Source organism: Protopterus annectens, chromosome 8.part1 (assembly GCF_019279795.1).
Source record: "Protopterus annectens isolate FY-2018-M chromosome 8.part1, PAN1.0, whole genome shotgun sequence".
Classification (NCBI taxonomy): Eukaryota; Metazoa; Chordata; order Ceratodontiformes; family Protopteridae; genus Protopterus; species Protopterus annectens.
In genome coordinates this window covers 407,588,943-407,610,066 of record NC_056742.1, presented here as the reverse complement: position 1 = coordinate 407,610,066, position 21,124 = coordinate 407,588,943, and the positions used below count along the sequence as shown (strand labels likewise).

Here is a 21,124-nt window from a genome sequence, read left to right as displayed (position 1 = left end):
ATGCATATATTTTGTATAAAATAATGTTGACTGTTAGGTTATTTTCAGCCCAGGCTCTACGGCAGCTTGATATGCTGCCGTGAAGTGGTGGACTCATTTTTCAGTGGGCATTATCTGTAGATGACACCTTGCTGAGGAATGTTTGTTCTCCAATCAGGGTGCTAATGTACAGGTCACCCATTCTCTAAGCTGTCTTTAACAGGTACTTCCATTAGTTACAGCTCCACTTCAGGCCCCCAGTGGGATGCCATGCTGCACATCACTATGGTCTTAATTCAGTCCCTTGATTTCCTCTTTTCTGATCTGTCATTTGGGGAACTTATTTCCTGAACCCTTTGACTAAGTGCCTTTGTTTTTTGCAGCAGTAATGAGCAGTTAGCTACCTAATACAGTACAATATCCTGATTATAACTTTCAGTGAGGATTTTCCCACACATCTTACTATATCCTGCACTTAAAGGCAGAGTACTCATTTACTGCATTCGACATGTCACTATATATATATCTTTATATATATATATATATATATACATATATATATATATATAGTCATAAGAGCTGCTTGGTATGACTACCACATTCACTTTTTTTTTTTTTTTTTTTTTGCAGTCCCAGAAGTAATTCATGGCTGATCCAGCAGACAGGACTTGAGTGAGTGACAACTGTCATGGCACTGCAAAACTAATATGACTATACCTGCCTACTCCAGCCCATTTGATCACCCCCCCCCCCCCAATCACTGATATACCATTGTAAATTAAGCCAGAACAGGCTGTGACACTGTGTCTAGGAATTTCTTTGCATCCAGGCAACCTCTGCTTCAGTCTGATTGCCAGCTTCCTGCATCTTGCAGAATACTGGTGGAGAGATTATTTGCACAGCCCCTCCACTGATAAACTTCTGAACTGTGAACACTAGTAGAAGCTCACACTGCACTGTGCTATCCAGAAACATTTTTTTTGGGCAGCGAGCAGCCATTTACTAGTTCAGCTGTGGAAACTAGTGTAACAGTAATACAAAGGGGGAGGTGCATCAACCTCCATAGTTTACTTCTGACCACTAGCTTTGTACCCCGACAAAAACACTCAAAACAGTTTACAGCTACTTTCTATTAAGTGTGACACAACTATCACTTAAAACAACCACAGCACTTTCTCAGGCCTAGACATTCCCTTCTTGGTGTCAGAACTGAACTTAACAATGACAGTGTCTTTGCTGCCAAGTTTTTTTGATTTCACGTAATATTTTTTAAACAGTTTGCCTTCCTTTCATTGCTGTGTGACTGCAAGACAAAGGCATTAATCTGAACTCAGAGTGTTTCTCTGTTTAACTGCATAAAAGAATGCAGATGGTGAAATGGAAAACATACATTTTCACTGTTGCAGAGAATCCCATATGGTGTCTTGCAAAAATTCCTTTGTTGGCTTTCTTCATCTTTTAGACTTTGTTAATAACATAGGATCTTTCTGACAAGGAGACATTCTTATACAGTATGCAGTTAATTCCAGGTGTCTGCTACGCAAGTATGCTAATTCCACGTCTGCTATGCAAATACGCTAATTCCACATGTCTGCTATGCAAATATGCTAATATGTTCAAATCCATCTTCATTTAGAATGTTATGCCCCACAACCAGTCTTCATCAATACCTGAATAGTTTTACTAGCATCTCCCAACTATATACATTGTTCTGTGACACTGCTCACCCCCAACTTTTATACTTGCAATATAAACCTTATGATAGCTGTATGTACTTGTTTCTAAAACTACATTACACCTGACCTGTTAACCACAATATTAACAGTTTCTTCCCTACTTAGTTGCTTCCCTCATCTCCAGTTTTAATTTCTAAGCACTGGTCACATGATCATGTCTATATCATAACATCGAAACCAACAATGTCGAACGCTCACATGAGCGAATATTCACATTCTCGACAATTGTGTTGTGGGAGGCTGTGCCCCCCACACCTCCCACTAAATATGTATTCCTACTCTGAGATCGCACTACAGTAAAGAAAGGGCAAAAATCCTGATCGTTACTGTACCACGAACAAAATTAATAGACTTCGTGGACGTGATTTTTCGCTTATGTGAGAGTTTGACATTGTCGGTTTCGATGTTATGATATAGACCCACATGACCAATTATCTATCTGACAAACCCACTTAATATACCTCTTCAAATGCTCGATGTTCAACATCAACATCTTCTAATGCATAAATATATTTTGCACTGTAATGGTCGCCTCTACTTCTGTTATTGTATATTATGTAATGTCTCTTCATGTATATTACTGAATGTCTGTTTAAAATTGTTTGTAATATTTTGGAAGGTTTTCTCCGTGGGCCTTCCCTGAATATTTTTTAAAAACACTTTTATTAAATTATCACTTAAGACATAGGCAAACATACGTTAATAAAAAAAGAAATTAAATCATATTAACACTTTTCCATTTATGTACATTACACATCACATATGTTTTCTTTCTTTATAAAAGAGAAAAAGACATAAGCTTGTGTGTAGATGCTATTTATTGGCCACGTGATACAGTGAGAAGAAAAGAATTAAGGTTATCAAAAGACTAAGGGCCCGAGAAGAGAACTATTGATTGTTTGAATTTACTCAGTGTAGACTGGACATCACCAGATCCAGGGTAAAAAGGGACAACAAAATGACACAGGATTTGATGAGAGAGCCATTTACTTAACTTGTACAAGGTTATAACAAAAATTGGCTCCTGATATATTAGTAAACAAGCAGAAAGTGTGAACGCGGTTGGAGTTAAGTCACTGCTAATGAATCATGACTACACTGTGATGCACTGTGACTTTAAGGGAGAGAAGAGGTGTTCTGGGCCCCAAGACACAAATGTGGGATTATAGAGGTACAGACTACAAATAACTGAGATAAAGGGTTGAAACTGGAGATGGGAAAGTAGCAGAGATCAAGGAAGCCAGTGGGTTATGAGACAGAGAGCATAAGGGACAATGAAGAAAGAGCTAAGATGACATAACAAAGAGAAAACTATAAAGAATACCTATGACAAAATAGTGGTTAGAGGCAATAGGTGAGAGAGTATACCAAAGGAGGAAGGAGAGGCGAGAAATAGAAAGACAACAGAATACAGAGGACCAAAGGTGGATACCTACTGAGAATATAACATGTAAAGCTGGGGTAAAACAGGATTAAAGGAGAGTGTAAGACAAGGGGACAAAGATTTTCCAGGTATAAAAGTAAGGGGAAAAGGAAAAAGATGGATTTGGCCATGGTGGTGAGTTCATAAAAAAATAATATAACAAAGGATAGGAGTAAGAAGTGCTAAACACATTTGTCTCTGTGTTCACAAAGGGATAAAGGGGAAGACTACCAGTCAGGTGTGAAATAGGGGTGGGCAGTAGATTCCTAGAGGATGGAATTTGAAGCAGGAATGGACCAGGTTGAGGAAAGCCAGGAGATTAGTGTGAAACTGGTTTGCCATCTAGAATTATGAGAATTCTGGTGGGGGTGTAATGGTGAAACATTTTGGCAGAGGTCTTCATTAGCTCAGTGACCACAGGATTTGATTATGTTCTCTGTTGTCCATCTACATAAAGAAGCTAACCAAACCATCACTACAAAATTTGGATCTACCAGCTTTACATCACTGGTAGGAAATGTGAGGGAGATAGTACTTATAGAAAGGTTAATGACATTCCTGGACTACAGCCAGTTAAGTGACATGATTCAGCCGGGTTCACAACTAAAAGTTTCTTGAGCCTGACAATCCATTCACAGTTAAATTCATTAGGGTTATCTTGATAAATTTAGCCTTTCTAGATTTCAGTAAATTGTTCAGCTCACATCCAATGTAATGTGAAAAAGAGATCAAGAGCTATCTCTGTTTTGTATTACAAATTGACTTGAAGGGGACACCTAGTTTAAAATTTTATTTACTTTATGCTTTTGTGTTTACATCATATTCTGATTCAGATACATGAAGCTGTGATGAATCTGTATTTTATGCAGTACTTCCAACAGAAACATTTTTTTGTTTGTTTTTTACTGCCCACACCTATAATAATATGAGTAGCCCTGATGGTGTCTTCCTGGTCTTAATTAGGTCTGGGGAAAAATGGTAGTTTTAGGAGTCAACAATCTGACTGTAATAGGCTCATTACATTTATTTATCAAGTTAACTGCCCAGGGAAACTGTACATCTTCAAATACAGTGCTTGCTGCTTTATTTCTAAATATTTTATGGAAGACTACCACTCTAATACATTGTTTATTATTACTTTATGTAATTTACAGAAATCCACAGTGACTACATTATGTTCTATTCTAGCTGGGTTTGGGGTTGGGGGTGGATACAGCATCTGTTGACTGTGCAAGGTGTGCTTTCTGTAGTTGCTTGAATCTTTTGTGCCATGCAGCGGATTTTAGAACATTTTATATCATGATGCTTGTTGTTGTTGTGTCTTTCAGCTTATGGGGTCGCCACAGCGGAACTCCGGTCCGCTAATGTTTGGTAGTGGATTTTTCCGTGCCGAGTTACCAGCCCTGACGCACAACCTTCAATGAAGGTACGCCCATTCACGCATGCCTCCACACAGAAGGCACTCTAGCTGAGAATCGAACGGGACAACATCTTGCTGTGAGGCGACAACGCTACCGCAGCACCACTACCTTAGAATATCCTGCACTAGTCATTTGCTAATCTCAGGGTTCTTGTGTTTTTCTCATGCAGAGTTCAATATCATTAATTTAAGACAGCAAGTATCTTGCTGTTTTGTCTAATATATTGCTTCTCAGAAAAAAAAAAAGAGTATCATATGGAGAGTTTTCAAGGCACAACAGAAATGAATGAGTGCTTGAGTGCACATCTGCCTTACAGTTTTTTCCAGTGGTTTATGGCTTTTATAATGTAGAAGTATAAGCATGCGCTCACACAGACACACAAAAAAGCTATGAAATGTGCTGTAGTTAAACTAGGATAATACTGTTGTTGAGCAAAACAAGGGCTCTGTTCATTCTTCATACTGCTTAAGTTTTTGGAAGGAATGCACAGGAAACTTTCTGCTTACAAATCATGCAGTCAAGGAACATGCATGTTAGCATAATTCAACTAGGTGAAATCTTCAGAAATGTGTGCAAGTTCATTGTTTGCTTTAAATTATGTGCTGTATTAAGCCACTCTGGCGAAGCAGAGGGATAAAGCCCTGACCACAGCCCAATCGACCCAAGTTTGACTGGAGGTTCAGGCAACTGATGGAGTGGCAGGAAGGGTGCACATCTCTTATGCTCCTAACAGGAGGTGTGGTCTAAAGAAGGGAGTTGACATCAGATGTAGTTGATGAGCAGGGGGATGGGTATAGGGAAGTGGGTAAGACATATAGAAACAACCCGCCAGATGAAAGCACAGACGGCCAAGGACACACTTAGGATCCACAACTGCCCTCAGCAATACCAGAGTAGTATGGAAGATAGGAGCTTGGCTGGTAGACAGGCTTGGATATGGGGATATTGGTGGCCGAGCAAATAGGATGAGGTTAGAGGCGACAAAAAAAATACATGCTGCATTCTTTTACTGGTTCATGATAATGGACTTAAAATCGGTCATTTATGTCCTCTGCATACTCTTATTGGACCCAACCACAGATACCATGCCAAAAGAGAGAAACATTAGTAACAATTATCTGCAGACCTCCCGTTATCGGGGCATCATGCAAGATGTACAAATTTACGGTGAAATCTGAGAGTCATTTTCATTTGCATCGCATCAGTTGTCTGACTAGCAGTCTGCATTTACCTTGTCCTTATCTGTTTACATTCAGTGTTGAGTATGTTCTACCACTGAAACTGAATTTTATATATGATAAAAATCTTGATTAAAGAATATGTTTACAGAAAGTCATTTCATTTCAGGTTACAGAAGAAACGAGCATTATTCTGCAGAAACTTGGTTATTCCTGCGAATGCCGAGGACTAGTGAACGTCAAAGGCAAAGGGGAACTGAAGACCTATTTTGTTTGCATAGATATGTCAAAATCACAGGGCATTGGATCCAACTAAGTATTCTTTCAGGAGCAAATTCAAGTGGACACCTTTAGACTAAGTAAATGATGATAATGTATATTTAAGAACAATGTCTGACTAATATTAGAGGAAATAGTCCTACTGGGCTTTATTTTGTTTCAGAATTTGAAAACCACGTTTTACAGTTCATTTATGAGGTTCCTGAAAATGAGACTTTGAATGTTCACCATATTGGTGTCAACACAGAGACGATGTTAACTCTTGATATGATTCCATTACAGTTTTTTTCTTAAATTTGACAACACCCAGCACCCATTCCATTTGCATGGGCAGCAGGGTTGTTGGGTGAACAACTGGAATCTGGGAATTTGTCAAATAAAAAGAACAAGGACAGAAGACAGAGATGTGTGCACATACACAAAAAAATACAAAAGGAGCAGTCATTCTCTGTTCCTGACTGAAAATATAATGACAGCACAACAGGCCATACCATATCCAGAACAATGTTCAGAAACCTAACTGCAAAGTAAAATTTTGTAACTTCTTGGCCTTGTTTCAGATTTAGTCAAAAGACCTGCTCTACCATGGTGGTACATAAAAGACAGCTTTACTATATCAAAGAAATGGTGGTGCATTCTGAAGAAAAACACTGTTCAGACTGTAATTTCAGAATGATATACAGATGCTGTTTCCTTGTATTAGTAACTGTAAAAACGCAGCAGAAAAATGCCACTATCGTGTGTATCTGACCAGTATTTTTTGGACTGTGTAAATTTATTTAATGAGAATGCCCTGTCATAAGGAAGTTATTTTTGAAGCACACACAAGCCATCTTTTATAATTTTCTCATCTTGCCATCAGGAGACTGTCTTCTACGAGCTTCATACTGAGAAATAATTGGAGCACCTTTTTACCTCTGTTGCTTTAACTGCCTGCTGTTGTTCTGAGTAACACACTTTTGAGATGAGGTGTATGAAATGCACTTTTTTATTTGTTTTTCAATAAAATCCTTCATAAATTTTCTCTGAGAAGGTGTAATAAAAATAGTGTTGCAAAACTGCTGACATGCCCTGTATACACACATTTTCTTTCACAAGTAACGTAGCACAAGCATGTGTGCTCCCTGTGATTTTTAAAAGGGCATAGGTCAAGTAAAGTAGCACAACATGTGTGCTCCCTGTGATTTTTAAAAGGGCATAGGTTAAACGTTTTCCGTGGCCATCTATAATGAAAAGTGAATGAAGTACTGGTTGCGTACCCTGTTAGTCATTCTTTGTTTGGCTGTCTTTCATTTCCATTATAAAGCCTACCAATAGAAACATTTCAGCCTTGGTTACCTCACACAGAAGAAGTGCACATACCATTCTGCAATCTGGTTCACAATAGGTATAAACACTGAGACAGATTTCTTTTTTATTTTTTAACTTTCTCAGAGATAACTTATGGAAGATTTTTGCAAGTAAATTAATGAAATAGGAGCAATCAAAGAGCCTAACATGGAGCTCAGGGAAAGCCTGGTTAACAGTACCATGAAGGAAGGATTTCCTGCTTTAAAGTGTTGCACAGATATATGGTAATCCTTACCAAACTGATTTGTTTACATGTATTTCAGTTTCCTATACCAGCCTTTTCCAGCATCTTAATGATACATTTTGTATTACAGCACATGACTAGAGAAAACATATATTTTTTTTCTTTTTCAGGTGACCATTTTAAAGGGAATTTACTTTCTTACTAATCTCTTTATGTAGTATCTTTCCCTGTATCAAAGTCTATAAACAAACAACCTATAATTCGTATTCCCTCCCCTACTTACTGTTTCTTTACAGAAACCACTTCAAGCCTGTGATGACTGCATCTGCTCTGTGGAAAGAACAAGAAGCTGTGTTTGTTTTTTTGTGATAGTAGAGCCTGTTATGGGTGGAATTCATGACGTAATTTATATTTCTAGATCATCCTTCCATAAGTACAGCGTTATTTTTTGTGAATGATACACTGAATGCACTATAAAATACTCTTGGTCATTGCATCATAACTTGCTTTGCCTTTTTTGTGTTATAACCAATTATCAAATGTCTGGCACAGTGGTGCAGCAGATAGTGCTGTCACCTCACAGCAAGAGGTTCCCTGGTTCAATTCTGAGCTTGGGTGCCTTCTGTGTGGAGTCTGCATGACCTTCCTCTGTTTGAGTGGGTTTCCTCCAGGTGCTCTGGTTCCCTCCCACATTCCAAAGACATGCAGTTGGTGAATTGGACATGCTAAATTGGCCATAGGTCTGAGTGGGAGTGTGTGGTGTGGAAGATCTACCATAGCAGGGCTAGCCACCCAGTGGTGTAAACCGTGGCTCTACATGATTGTCACTGTTGAAGTGAAACCCTAAACCGATGTCCAAAAATGGGGAAAAAGGGGGGTTATGAATGGGGTAGCAGATGTAGGCATTACTGTTACCAGCAACTCCCAGTAAGCATTATATATGCAGTCAAAAAGCTGTGGTAGTCTTGGTGCCTGTACTGTTCAGAGAAGAACATTTTTTTCAGGCAATAGAGAGCATCAGGTTAGCAGAGAAATGTACAGTATTTTTTTTTAAACATAAAGTTTACATCTTCCTCCAGCTTTTGTCTGCAGCAGAGACATTCTTTTGGCTGATGGTAAGAATTCTGACAAAGAAATATAATTCCCAGTCAGAAGGCATCACAGTGGCTTAGTGGCTAACTTTTCTGTCTCGTGGGTCCAGGGTTCACTCCTGATCTCGGATTGTGTCAGTTTACCTGATCTGCTTTTGCATGAGGGTTTTTTTTTTCTTTTTATGTAGAGGAACTTGGCTGTTTCTTCTCTCCTCACAACATGTTGGCTAGGGGCTACTCTAAAATGTCTGTACCTTTCCTATGACCTTATGACCAAAGAGTGTCCACAGTAAACACATTCACCTGTCTGGATATTTATACATTCACCTGACTGGCTAAACAGTTAACAGATTAATAAAAAATACAGTCCTTTCCTTTTTGCCCCTTTTTAACTAAACCGAGCTGTTGACCATCTTGCATAATCAGTTTTATTCTGGTTTTATATTCTGAATCATCATGTTTTTGCAGTAAGTAAAACTGACACATCAGCTTTGCATTGTTTCCAGATTGGAAAGTGAGGGGTATGCATGCAATTAACAGTGCTGCATATGGAACTAGCATAGCAGAAAAAAAAAGAGATGGGCATACTTGGGTATTGTAGTTATGTTTCAGAAGAGAAAGGGTTCAAGTCTACATGTGTTCAGTAATATCTAAGATCGTAAGTTTGAAAACAGATCTTTCTTTAAAACACAGTTACAGAAATGTGAGTGAGTTTTACAATAGTCTCTGCTTCTCAGTGCTCTGTGATTTTAGGGACATTCCTGATTGTAGCCATTATTCATAACATTTTGCTTTGTGGAAAAATGGTAAGGTTTTGTAAGTAAAATATCGGACATTAAAGGCATACATTTGTTATTTAACAAAATTCACCTCCATATACACAAACACTCATATTTTTCAGCACTTCGATAGTTCTGAGTCAAGTTTCTGAAATGTGTCACCATAGCACCTCTGTTCCTGATGTTATAAGCACTCTCCATGATTCGTAAGTTGAGAGGTACTGTTTCATTAACCATGATGCACTAATGTTATATGTGACGCCTCATCATCTATTTGTCTCTGCATTATGAAAAACTGGAATATGTAAAGATCAAACCAGTGGATGCTGAAATACAGTGTGATGTCTGAATTAAGGAATGGAGCACTGAGCGATGATAGCTCTGTTATGGAACAGAGCTGTGAATGATGATAGCTCTGTTACGCAGTGGAGCTGTGAATGATGATAGCTCTGTTACGCAGTGGAGCTGTGAATGATGACAGCTCTGTTACGGAATGGAGCTGTGAATGATGACAGCTCTTACGGAAGGGAGCTGTGAATGATGACAGCTCTGTTACAGACTGGAGCTGTGAATGATGACAGCTCTGTTATGGAATGGAGCTGTGAACGATAACAGCTCTGTTACGGAATGGAGCTGTGAATGATGATAGCTCTGTTATGGAAGGGAGCTGTGAACGATGACAGCTCTGTTACGGAATGGAGCTGTGAATGATGACAGCTCTGTTACGGAATGGAGCTGTGAATGATGACAGCTCTGTTACGGAATGGAGCTGTGAATGATGACAGCTCTGTTACGGAATGGAGCTGTGAATGATGATAGCTCTGTTATGGAATGGAGCTGCAAATGATGACAGCTCTGTTACGGAACGGAGCTGTGAATGATGACAGCTCTTTTATGGAAAAGAGCTGTGAATGATGATAGCTCTGTTACGGAATAGAGCTGTGAATGATGACAGCTCTGTTATGGAATGGAGCTGTGAATGATGACAGCTCTGTTGCGGAATGGTGCTGTGAATGATGACAGCTCTTTTATGGAACAGTGCTGTGAATGATGATAGCTCAGTTACGCAGTGGAGCTGTGAATGATGATAGCTCTGTTACGCAGTGGAGCTGTGAATGATGACAGCTCTGTTACGGAATGGAGCTGTGAATGATGACAGCTCTGTTACGGAATGGAACTGTGAATGATGACAGCTCTGTTACGGAATGGAGCTGTGAATGATGACAGCTCTGTTATGGAATGGAGCTGTGAATGATGACAGCTGTGTTATGGAATGGAGCTGTGAATGATGACAGCTCTTTTATGGAAAAGAGCTGTGAATGATGATAGATAGCTCTGTTACGGAATGGAGCTGTGAATGATGATAGCTCTGCCACGGAATGGAGCTGTGAATGATGATAGCTCTGCTACGGAATGGAGCTGTGAATGATGACAGCTCTGTTACAGAATGGAGCTGTGAATGATGACAGTTCTTTTATAGAACAGAGCTGTGAATGATGACCACCCTGTTACATCTCTAATTTAAGCTTTAACTTCCTGTGCTAAAAAATTATCAGTGCCCGTTTAACTTATTACCCATCTTACCTGTCAGCAAAGTGATGTTCTGCACTGTCATAACCTGTAAACGGGAGTGTGTTCAGCAGCAGGAGCTGTCATGTAGGACCACCATCAGAATTGGCCTAAGTAGTAATGATGCAGGTAGAGCTTTAATACACAAGGGGCTTTGGAACGTACTAGCTCTTACAACAACTCATTATTTTAGAAGCTTTTTGTCATTTGAATAAGCTGTATAAATGAAAGGTAAAGTTTTCTGACAAAAACATTAAGATATAGCCTGTTTGCATGCTTAAACAAGTCTTGAAGACAATACTGTACAACAAATGCTCAGACACTGTTCAGTTCCTCCTGTCAGACCACATACACTCCCTGAGCCCCAGTACCATTTTGATTCTGTGAAAATCAGAAATTTCATCATGTATATTAACTAAATGGCAAGCCTCAAGGCAAGAATAAATGTAGCAAATACTCTCCAGCAAGGCGGTAGGCTAATCTCCTTTGCTTGTTGTTCTTCTGGAAATACTATTTAAATCATGTCATGAGTTATAAATGAGAAGAGACATTCGCTCAGTGTGTGAATGTTCTGTTATTGTTGAGAACAGTAGTGATATTGGTTATTGTAGTAACATTATTGGTTATTGTACTGTAAATGAGGTACATAAATGTACTTCATTCCATTTTAGACACATCCAAGCTTCTGTATTTGCTTTTACTCCCACAAAAACTACTTACATGTTTATTCTCCATAACACTGGAATATAAAGAAAGACTTATATGTCAGTATTTCATGGACATTTCTCAGCCACAAGCTAAAATATTTCTAAAATAAGTGAAGATATAGCCCCTCTAGTGAGATGCGGCCTGACAAACTAGGGCATGGCCTTCCCACTTTTTCATATTAACAATGCAGTCTGTCTGCAACTGGCGTATATGTAATGCCCTGATAAATAGGATGGAAGTCGAGAGAAAGGACAACACCTAACAGAAAGTCATTTGACATGACAGCTTTTCTTACTCCTGGCAGTTCAGTGATTTTGGTGCAAATTTACACCATGCAGTTTTCTCTAGGATGGGATCACAGAAACACACACACAGATGGATGGATCACCAGGCTAAATCCGAACTCCAGAAAGATGCTCAACAAACATTTGATTCGGTTTGTAAAGTGACACTTCTTACATACTTTAAAAAGATGGTGTACATCAAAGGGCCTCTGATATACCTTGAGCAAAAATGATGACCAGCACAAATTGAGTATTTTAAGTTAAGAAATAAATGTTAATATATCAAACAGTTCAACAAATGGAAGAGCTAAGCTTTGCACCGTGACACTGAAATCTTAGGTTAGAACTGATGCTCCAAAGGGCAGTTATAAATGCAGAAAACCCTTAAATATCTTCAAGTCATACAGACAATTTGCCATGGTCCTCATAAATATCTACATCAGTGCTGGAATATCTGCCTTAGCAATGTAACATGTCTGTTCTACAAGAAAAAGAGTCTGAGCATTTGTTTGCCGTCTGCTTTAGCACTGTCAAACCAAGATAGTCTAGACAGGTACGAGAGTAAACAAAAAATGAAGGACAAGAAAACAGAATCACCTTTTATTGGTACCACTTTCATTCAACTAATTAGAATGGAGACTTCCTCAGAATGACAAGGTGCTTAAAACAGAAATGTTACCATGTGCATGAATTTAACATTACCTGTTAACATGAGAATAACACACACAGCAATGTTGTCAGAAATGTGACCTAAACAATTAGTGTCATTAATGATTTAAAACCATGTATGAAAAATTCAGGGATGATAAATTACTTATGTTTCAATACACTTTTTATACCAATGTATTCACTGAGACATGTTAATATCAAGTCTGATTTGCCAGCTAAGTTCCTTAAATTCAAATAAATTATTAAATTTGCACCCCCCCCCTACTCAAATATGACATCCACTACAAAAGTAAATACATTTTACTCTTTGGCAGAACTTAGTATGTTTATTTAAAGCACTGATGTAATTTTTAGATCTAATCACATACATAGAGTATTCTAATAGGTGCACTATAGCAGCTTCCACATGGTTTTCCATACATAGACTCTGTTACAGCCATTATGTCTTACAACATAAATAGCTCCACAATTGTTGAAATCAGTGACCACTGACATCATTTGCTCTGTCATGATGAAACAGTGCTAAGCTGGGAACTAAATCAATATGTTTGCAATACTTACAAGAACCACATCATATGTGCTCCAGGGTTTCCTAGCTTCTAAGGACACTGATGCTGGTGTCTCATACTGAAGTATGCTGTTCAGATTATCTGCCCATAGGTTCATAGGTTGGTACTGGGCTATCTGCCCGAAGGCATATATATTAGCCCAGCCATGTTGTGCGGTATTCACCGCCCCTTTAGTAGTTCCCTAGACCCTTGTACTAGCAGCTAGTACCCTTGGCCCCTATCTAGTAGTGCTGTTGGTGTGATCCCCGGTGTGAACTTTCTGTTACCCATCCACTCATCAAGGTTCCTCTTGAAGAGTGATAGTGAGGGGCTCTGTCTTATGTAGATCGGTACCCTGTTCCATAGTAAGGGAAGTCTCTGCGAAGGGAATCTATCCCTCCAGCATGTTCTATTCATTGTTGTGTTGAGGTTTATATCCCTAGAGCGTGTAGCTTGAGTAGATTTTTTTTTTTAATTTATAAATATGGGAATACCTAGAATCTCACTCGGTTATGGATTCCCTGACAGAATATGACAAGTTATTATTGATTACATTTTAATAATGTGAGAATCCAAACTGAAAGGTATCTTTAAGTATAAGAGCATCACAGCAATTACTTTGCCACATTAGTTTGCTGGAGTTCTCCCATGCAAATGATCTCTATGCCCCATTCCTTCATATCTGAGATAAGACCGTTTACCTTTTTGAGAAACCAGGATATGGTTGGGGTGTTACTGTTTTTGTGCAATGTAAGCCTGCACAACATATATAAGATATGGAAACAGTCCAGAATAAAGTAGCCTAGAACAGCATACATGCCCTACCATGCCTTAAGTCTTGCTGGTGGTTGTAAGTCATTGCCGTTTTTTGGAAGAATTATGCATCATCTTTTAATGTCTAAGTCCATAAAATGTTTTATGAGGGGCTGATTATCATGGAGGACACCTCATCAGTTGTGTTGTAGTTTGTGTCCTGGTGCTCAGGACAGGTTAAAAAAGCACTACAAATTGTTATGGAATTATTTATCAGTGAAAGACAAACAAGTCAAACCACTGCAGTGCCTGCTCTGCCTCTTTTAAAGTGCTGTTTGATAAAACTAGATGAAGGGCCTGGAGGGTCTGCTAAAATATTTAAATATGTTGTCATCTGTCTTGTCCCCCTTTCCCACTGCCTCGTTTTATAAACATTTGTCCTGTCAGTGAAGGAGGTCATCAAATTATCATCCAGTGAAGATTAAATACTCCTTTCCAACTGACAGCAAAAGTTAATTCTGTGAACTGTTCTTATGATCTCTGCTGCTGCAAAACCTTCACATCACATTTATTGTTGTACATAGCAAAAAGACTGTGTCCGGTTCAACTGATGATAGTTTATACTTTTGTGGCAAAATATTTTTTTCTTGGAAGAGCCACAGGAAGGATGAGATTAAGCAGTTGAGGCTAGCTCTCCCATCCTGGGATGGACGAGAGAGCTTAGGCTCGCTGAAAAAAACTCAGCCTGGTGGGTTATGTGCTGCATAGGCAGCATACATGTTAGGAAGTTGCCCATGCACAGAAGCATGCGTGTTCCCCTGAAAGCAGCAATTTTAGAATTTCCAAGGCTGCACCAGGGTAGCAGGAGTTACAGTACACTCCATGAAAGCAGTACCATGATGCACTAGTATCCTCTAATTGCTCATTGGCCTCAGATTTGTATCGATTGAGTCCAGGGGAAGCTAAGGCAAGTCCAGTAGACCCAGTAAACAAGGAACTGAGCTGGTGGCAGCTGACAGCTGCAGGGAGGGAAGAAAGCATTTTTTCTTAGTGCCCATCAGCCTGACCACCTAACCCTGCTGGCCCCAGAATGACCCTTTTATTTCCCCTATTCCATCTTGTATTGCATTTCATACTGCCCATTGGCAAAGGAGGATCTCAAGTCCAGTTTCAGACAACCTTATAATCAAGTATTTTAAAGCAGTCAGAGGTAAGAGTTGATTGCCATCTGGCTGTTACATGATGGCTGCAGAGAATTTTCTTCAGACTCCTAATATCCTTGCTGCCTACAAGCTTGGTCTGCAAGATGCATTTAAGGCTAAACTGGTCTTTATACACACCATGGGAACATACTTGTCTGAATATGTTCACTATGCTCACTGCTATTTTGCAGTTCTTTGTTGAGAACTTGTTCTTGTTTCTGCAGGAACTCCCTTGCAGCCTTTCCTGTCACATGATGATACACTTGTGAGCTTCTCCGTTCTACATCCATCAAGTGGCTCCTAGAAGTTCCAGGACTGTTGTTTGACCCTGGATCACTGGGAGCATAATGAGGGCTGTGTACCTCTGAACTGTGGAACTGCTGTGTTCAGAGAACATCCTTGTAGTTGGTCTAGGAAGGTCTTTGATCAGGGTAAACTCTGACAAAAATGGGGTACTGAGCTATAATGGAAATGAGTAAACAGAGGGTCCATGGTACTGTTATTGGCAGACATCCTATGTAAGAGAATGGGGGGGATAAGATAAGTCAACATTTAGTGCATATTCTCTGTAATAGAAGTCTTCCTTGGAAGGAAAAGAATAGGAAGGAAAAAGCAAAGCCCTTTTCTGGGAATGTCAGAGGCAGAATGAGACGGATACCACTGTTTGTCCATTAATGAATCAATCTCACTCTCTCTCTCTCTCTATATATATATATATATATATATATATATATATATATATATATATGGGTCTACTACGGTTGATTGAAAACTCACTTGACTCAAAATGAAATTACTAGGACCACTTCACTGAAAGATGACTTTATTGAAAACTCATTTTTTGAAACTCATTTAGTTGAAAGTTATAAATGGCCTTTTCCCCACTGTAATGCGGCCCTGGAGTTAGTATATAAAGTAAGGGGTGTGGGGTGAGGGAACGAGCCCCACATATTATAAACATTTTAAACTATACACAGTGATACTTGCAAGTGCAATAAATAACTGTTTCCAAAAGAGAATATATAACCAAGATATGTGGTTAGCTGTGCCCCCCCTTAATTTATATACTAACTCCAGGGCCACACTACAGTGGGGAAAAGGACATTTATAATTTTCAGCGAAATGAGTTTCAGTCAAGTGAGCTTTCAGTGAAGTGGTCCTAGTAATTTCATTTTCAATCAACTGAGTTTTCAATCAACCGTAGTAGACCTATTTATATATATATATATATATATATATATATATATATATATATATATATATATATATATATATATATATATGTGTGTGTGTGTGTGTGTATATATGTGTGTGGGTGTATGTACATATTTATAGAGGGTGTTTCTATCAAACAATGGTAGAAGCTCCCTTTTTGTTTTCAAGACAAGAAGATGGGAATCCAGAATATTTTCTTTTTGGCGTTCCTTGAGTCAGGCCTAAAGAGGTTTCAGAGATCTACAATATACAAACTTGTCTCTTTAAAATTGCAGCAGAAAAAGAGTGCGGCACATTCTAGTTTTGCTGTCCTATAGTCAGAAACTCAGAGAAAGAACAAGTGAGCCAGCTGGCAAAGAGAAGGGAGAGCTTTTCTCCAATGATGCAAAAATCTTCACATGGTGGAGGCATTTTGTTGGAGTTCAAAAAAGTTTATTAAATGAAAGTTGACAGAGGCTTGAAGTAACCGTAAAATGTAATCTTGCATGTTCTAAACTAAATGAGTTTTCTGCCCTATCACAAGAGCATAGAAGGGGCCTTGTATCCCTTCATGAGTATGCCTTCAATGGTGTTGCCATTCAGAGGTGGGTGGGTTGATCCCGTCAATGAAAATTTTTACTAGTGATTGGCTGATGTTCAGAATTTCTTTTTTGCATAGATTGCTGATAGTATATTGAGAAGTAATTGTGTTTAAATTATCTGTAACCCTAAATCCAACAAGTTTGTTTTTCAGACTGTCATTTTTAAAGTGTCCTAACAGCCACTTTTATATGCCATTTAAGTCTTTTGTTTCTTTATGGACCTTTCCAACAGCCAAAATGTGCCAGAAAACTTTACAACCAGGACAGTTTATAAATAGGTCAGAATTAGGGCTGGTATTTATATTTGTGCTACATTTTAATGGGATTCATGAATGGTTTCCGTCTGCATTCCTGTTATTCTGCACACTGCCTATCCCCTACTGAAAACTGGAAGCAGAAAATTACTTGACTATTGAGTGTGAATCTAATACTGCTGAAAGGTCATTTTAAGTTTATGTATTTTTTCTTTGTATTTTTGTTTTGCTTTGTTATGTTTTGTAGAATGTTTAATCATTTAGGCATAATTGATAGAAGATGTTATAATGTTAATTTATTGTTAATATGATAAAATTACACAGGGTGAAAAGTACCACATTCTTCCACTGGAAACCACCTAAACTTGTTCATGTTGCCTTAAGAAAGCAGCAGAAATGCAAAATCTTTCATAACTGTTTTTGAAGGATCAGTGTAATGCCAAGAACTGGGAACTCTTGTTGATGAAATGTGTCTGATAAATGAAGAGTTGGTAAATTTAATATGATGCTCTGTATAGGAGGGTTACGGTTACACATTAACTGTGATTGTTATATGCAGGCACTTCAGCAACCTTGTACAACTGCTGCTTGATGGATGATCTAAAAAAATGTTATGACCATATTGCAAAGCATCTTTAAAACTGTCTGCACACATCAGAACCCCCACCCCCTTACATTTAACGGGGTTTCTTCTTCATGAATGTACTGTGGGAATTAGCACTGAATTGGGAAAAAAAAGTAGCAAAAATAAATTGGATTAGAAAAGAAAAAAAGAAAAGCACATTACTAGGGTGAGGGAGACTGCTCGTGGCCTACAAGGATGATTTATAATGGCAGCATTACTGTTTCAAACAAATATCTAAGGTACCCGGGCTGTCATTAGGCCATCAGACTGGATCCCAGTGCTGTGGTTCTTAATAGAGTCAGAAAGCTATGGTTTTAGGCAAAGTGCTGTGTCTAATCCAATAAACTATTATCCAGAGCACACTGAACTATTAAATAATGGGTGAGACTGGAATAGAATTCCAATCAGGAAATACAAGTAAGAATTTACAACTACACATGCATGAGGCAATATGGCTGATCACATCTGTTCATGCTGGCAGGTCCACTGGAATGAATAGTAGGCCTGTGCATTTTTCCTGAGATAATATTGTTTTTCTAATAACTCAGTGCGAACCTCTGTCTCCATGCTTAGTGTCTTTGAACTACTACTGCTGCAAAGAGGTTCGTCATTCATACTGATCATGCCAAATGCTCTACATTGTGATTCTTACTGGGTAGTTTCCTGGCTTAAGGTGTCAGAAGTGTAACATGACGTTTCCCCTGCTGTCAGTAGCAAATAGAAACAAGAACGTACTGATTAAGCCATTTCAAATAAAATCGGGGGAGGGTGGTTGACATATTAATTAAGGTTTTCACCTTATAGATACAAGGTACAGGGTTTGATTTTGACTTTGGATTATTAGCTAGGCTTAAAATGACCCTTCAGGGCCATTAGCCTAGTATACACCTATAAACCTGTGAATGCTATTGTTTCTAGGGCCTGATGAGTTCTTACAGCATGTGTTATTTACTTATCTTTGTAATGCTTCAGAGAACTTGCCATTTTATGTATGTTCAGGGGAAGAACAAATATGAGCTTTAATTTTTGTACTGTATAATAAAAACAACTTTCCAAAGATGGTTTGTCTTTCTCATCTTTACTACTAAAACAGCATCACAAAAAATGTCCCTTCGCCAAGTGACACAGACCTTGTCCTGAGGATTAACTTTCAGTCAAATTATGTTTTACACCACAGAGCTAGAAGTTATGTAATGCCTTTTGCGGCAGATTAGAAGCAGTATTACTAGACAAATCATAGTCTTTACATGTAACAGCTTATAGGCTTAGAAATATTGTATGTTTTCCAGTCTGACTTTCAGTTCGATAAAAATATATTTACTAGCTGGCAAGCACTGACCAAACCCTATCTTATGTTATGCATGATAACCAGAGTATTTATTCATCGTCTTAAGAGTTGTTGATTTGCAAACTGAAGCCCTCTTACTTCTTTATGTGAGTGTCTGGCACAACAGTCTACTGGAGTTTAAACAAAATGTCAGGAGTCTGGAACCTCCAAGTGCAAGAATTCCATCACATTCTTTATTTGAAGCTTGTTGATGGGCCATGCCCACTGAAAGGTAATCTCCAGTAGTTTAGCTGTCCTAAACGAGCCAAACGAACATCAGAATGAATGTACTTAAAATGTGCAATGTGTTCTTATGAAAGAAGCTTAGTTGAGTTGGATCTGCTAAACATCACTGAGGCTGATTGATTTATTAGCTTATCACTCATAACCAGTTGAAATAATATTTTAACAAAACGTCAAGTCTTTGGAAATTCATTTGTCATTTACTAGCTAGGGCAGAACATTGATTATAATGGACCATTTTTATGTTCAGCCTGATTGAATACAGTAGACAGAAGGTAACACAGGCTAAAATGTTCAGACAGATGCATTCATAGTGAGGAGAGGTTAATGTTGTATGAGCAAACTGTCAGCACTATAACTACACACAAAACATAAATATGCAACTAAGAAACTGTCTTTTAAAAACTGTAAGGCAAGTTACGCAAGTGTCTCAGAATGCATCAACCAAAGTAGATATTCAAAATATGCGGTATATACAGTTAGATGTTCAGTAGGATAAGGAAGGTAGAGCAATAGGAGGGTTAAAAATACTAGAAAGGAAAGAGGTGGGAGTGAGACGTCATGGGTAGAGTTAAGTAACAGTATACTAGGAAGAAGTGACACCTCAAAGGGAGAGGATGGGTTTAAGTTGAGCAACTTTCTATCAGCTGAGCTAAAACTGAATGGAATTCTTCTGTTGTACAGGAGCTAGATAAAATATATTGCAGCTGTATTTTGGGGGAGTACAGACCCTCCAGCACTCCAAAACTTTAATGTTGACACACTGATTTTATAATAAAATGAGGAAAGCTCCAGTCCTACCCTCCACCATTATGTGATCTCAGAGTTAAAGTCCAGGTGCTCAGAGTAAGGTCCTTTATTAAGGGGTTGTAGGGACTTGCATAAATACAGTTAAGGTTTCAGATGGATATTTTGAATGACTTATTAGCCAGTTGTGTTATCACTAGGTCATGCACCGAACTGGTAAGCTTCAGTCTGATTGGTTAAGTACTGTAATCTACACTTAGGTCAGCTTGGCTTGACAGCACTTACAACACCCCCATATTGTGTATACCTAGTGATAATCAGTAAGGAAGTTGTGTAAGGAAGCAACTTTGTTGGTGACAGAAGACCTCAAGAGTGCAGCTAGAGAGACCTTCCATTGTCATCATATGAACATCTGTCTCTCTCATTTACATACCATGTGGTACATTGGGCAACAAGCACCTTTCAACACTAATTGTTTCTGTACTCCTTTCTTGGCTTACTCCTTACAGTATATTTACTTTTTGCTCATTTCTTGGCCTTGAAACTCTATTGACTTTTGACTCTGTACTGTACTTTATTAACATCTGTATTGTATTTACTGTATTTGCTGTTCTAATCTTTGTGGAGCTTTTCTCCCCTGGCCTCCACTGAAAATGGGATCCATGCCCAGTCAGACTTTCCTGGTAAACAAATGTAAAATAAATACGTAAAAATAAAAGTTATAAATTTTACAGGCTTGGGTTGCTAGCTCAAGGCCCAACCCTCCTCGGAGGGTGCACCACACACACACACACACACACACACACACACACACACACACACACACACACACACACACACACACACACACACACACCTATGTCCAATTTAGAGTGCCCAATCCACCTACTGCATGTCTTTGGAATGTAATGAGGCCTAGCTTACTTTGCTGTTTAATGCAGTGACTGCATCATTTGTGATACTGCTACTCATTTGTTGT

General features: G+C 38.6%; 1 protein-coding gene across 2 annotated transcripts in view; it reads left to right on the top strand.

Annotated features, from left to right (window-relative positions):
• The window catches only part of ADCY7 (adenylate cyclase 7), a 2,777,509-nt gene extending 2,769,363 nt beyond the window's left edge, over positions 1–8,146 (top strand). For both annotated transcript variants that reach the window (XM_044081980.1, XM_044081981.1), the window contains one exon: positions 5,907–8,146. In XM_044081980.1, coding sequence (XP_043937915.1) covers positions 5,907–6,053 — 147 coding nt within the window. In that variant the 3' untranslated portion in view covers positions 6,054–8,146. The remainder of the gene's footprint in view (positions 1–5,906) is intronic.
• The last annotated feature ends 12,978 nt before the right edge of the window (positions 8,147–21,124 follow it).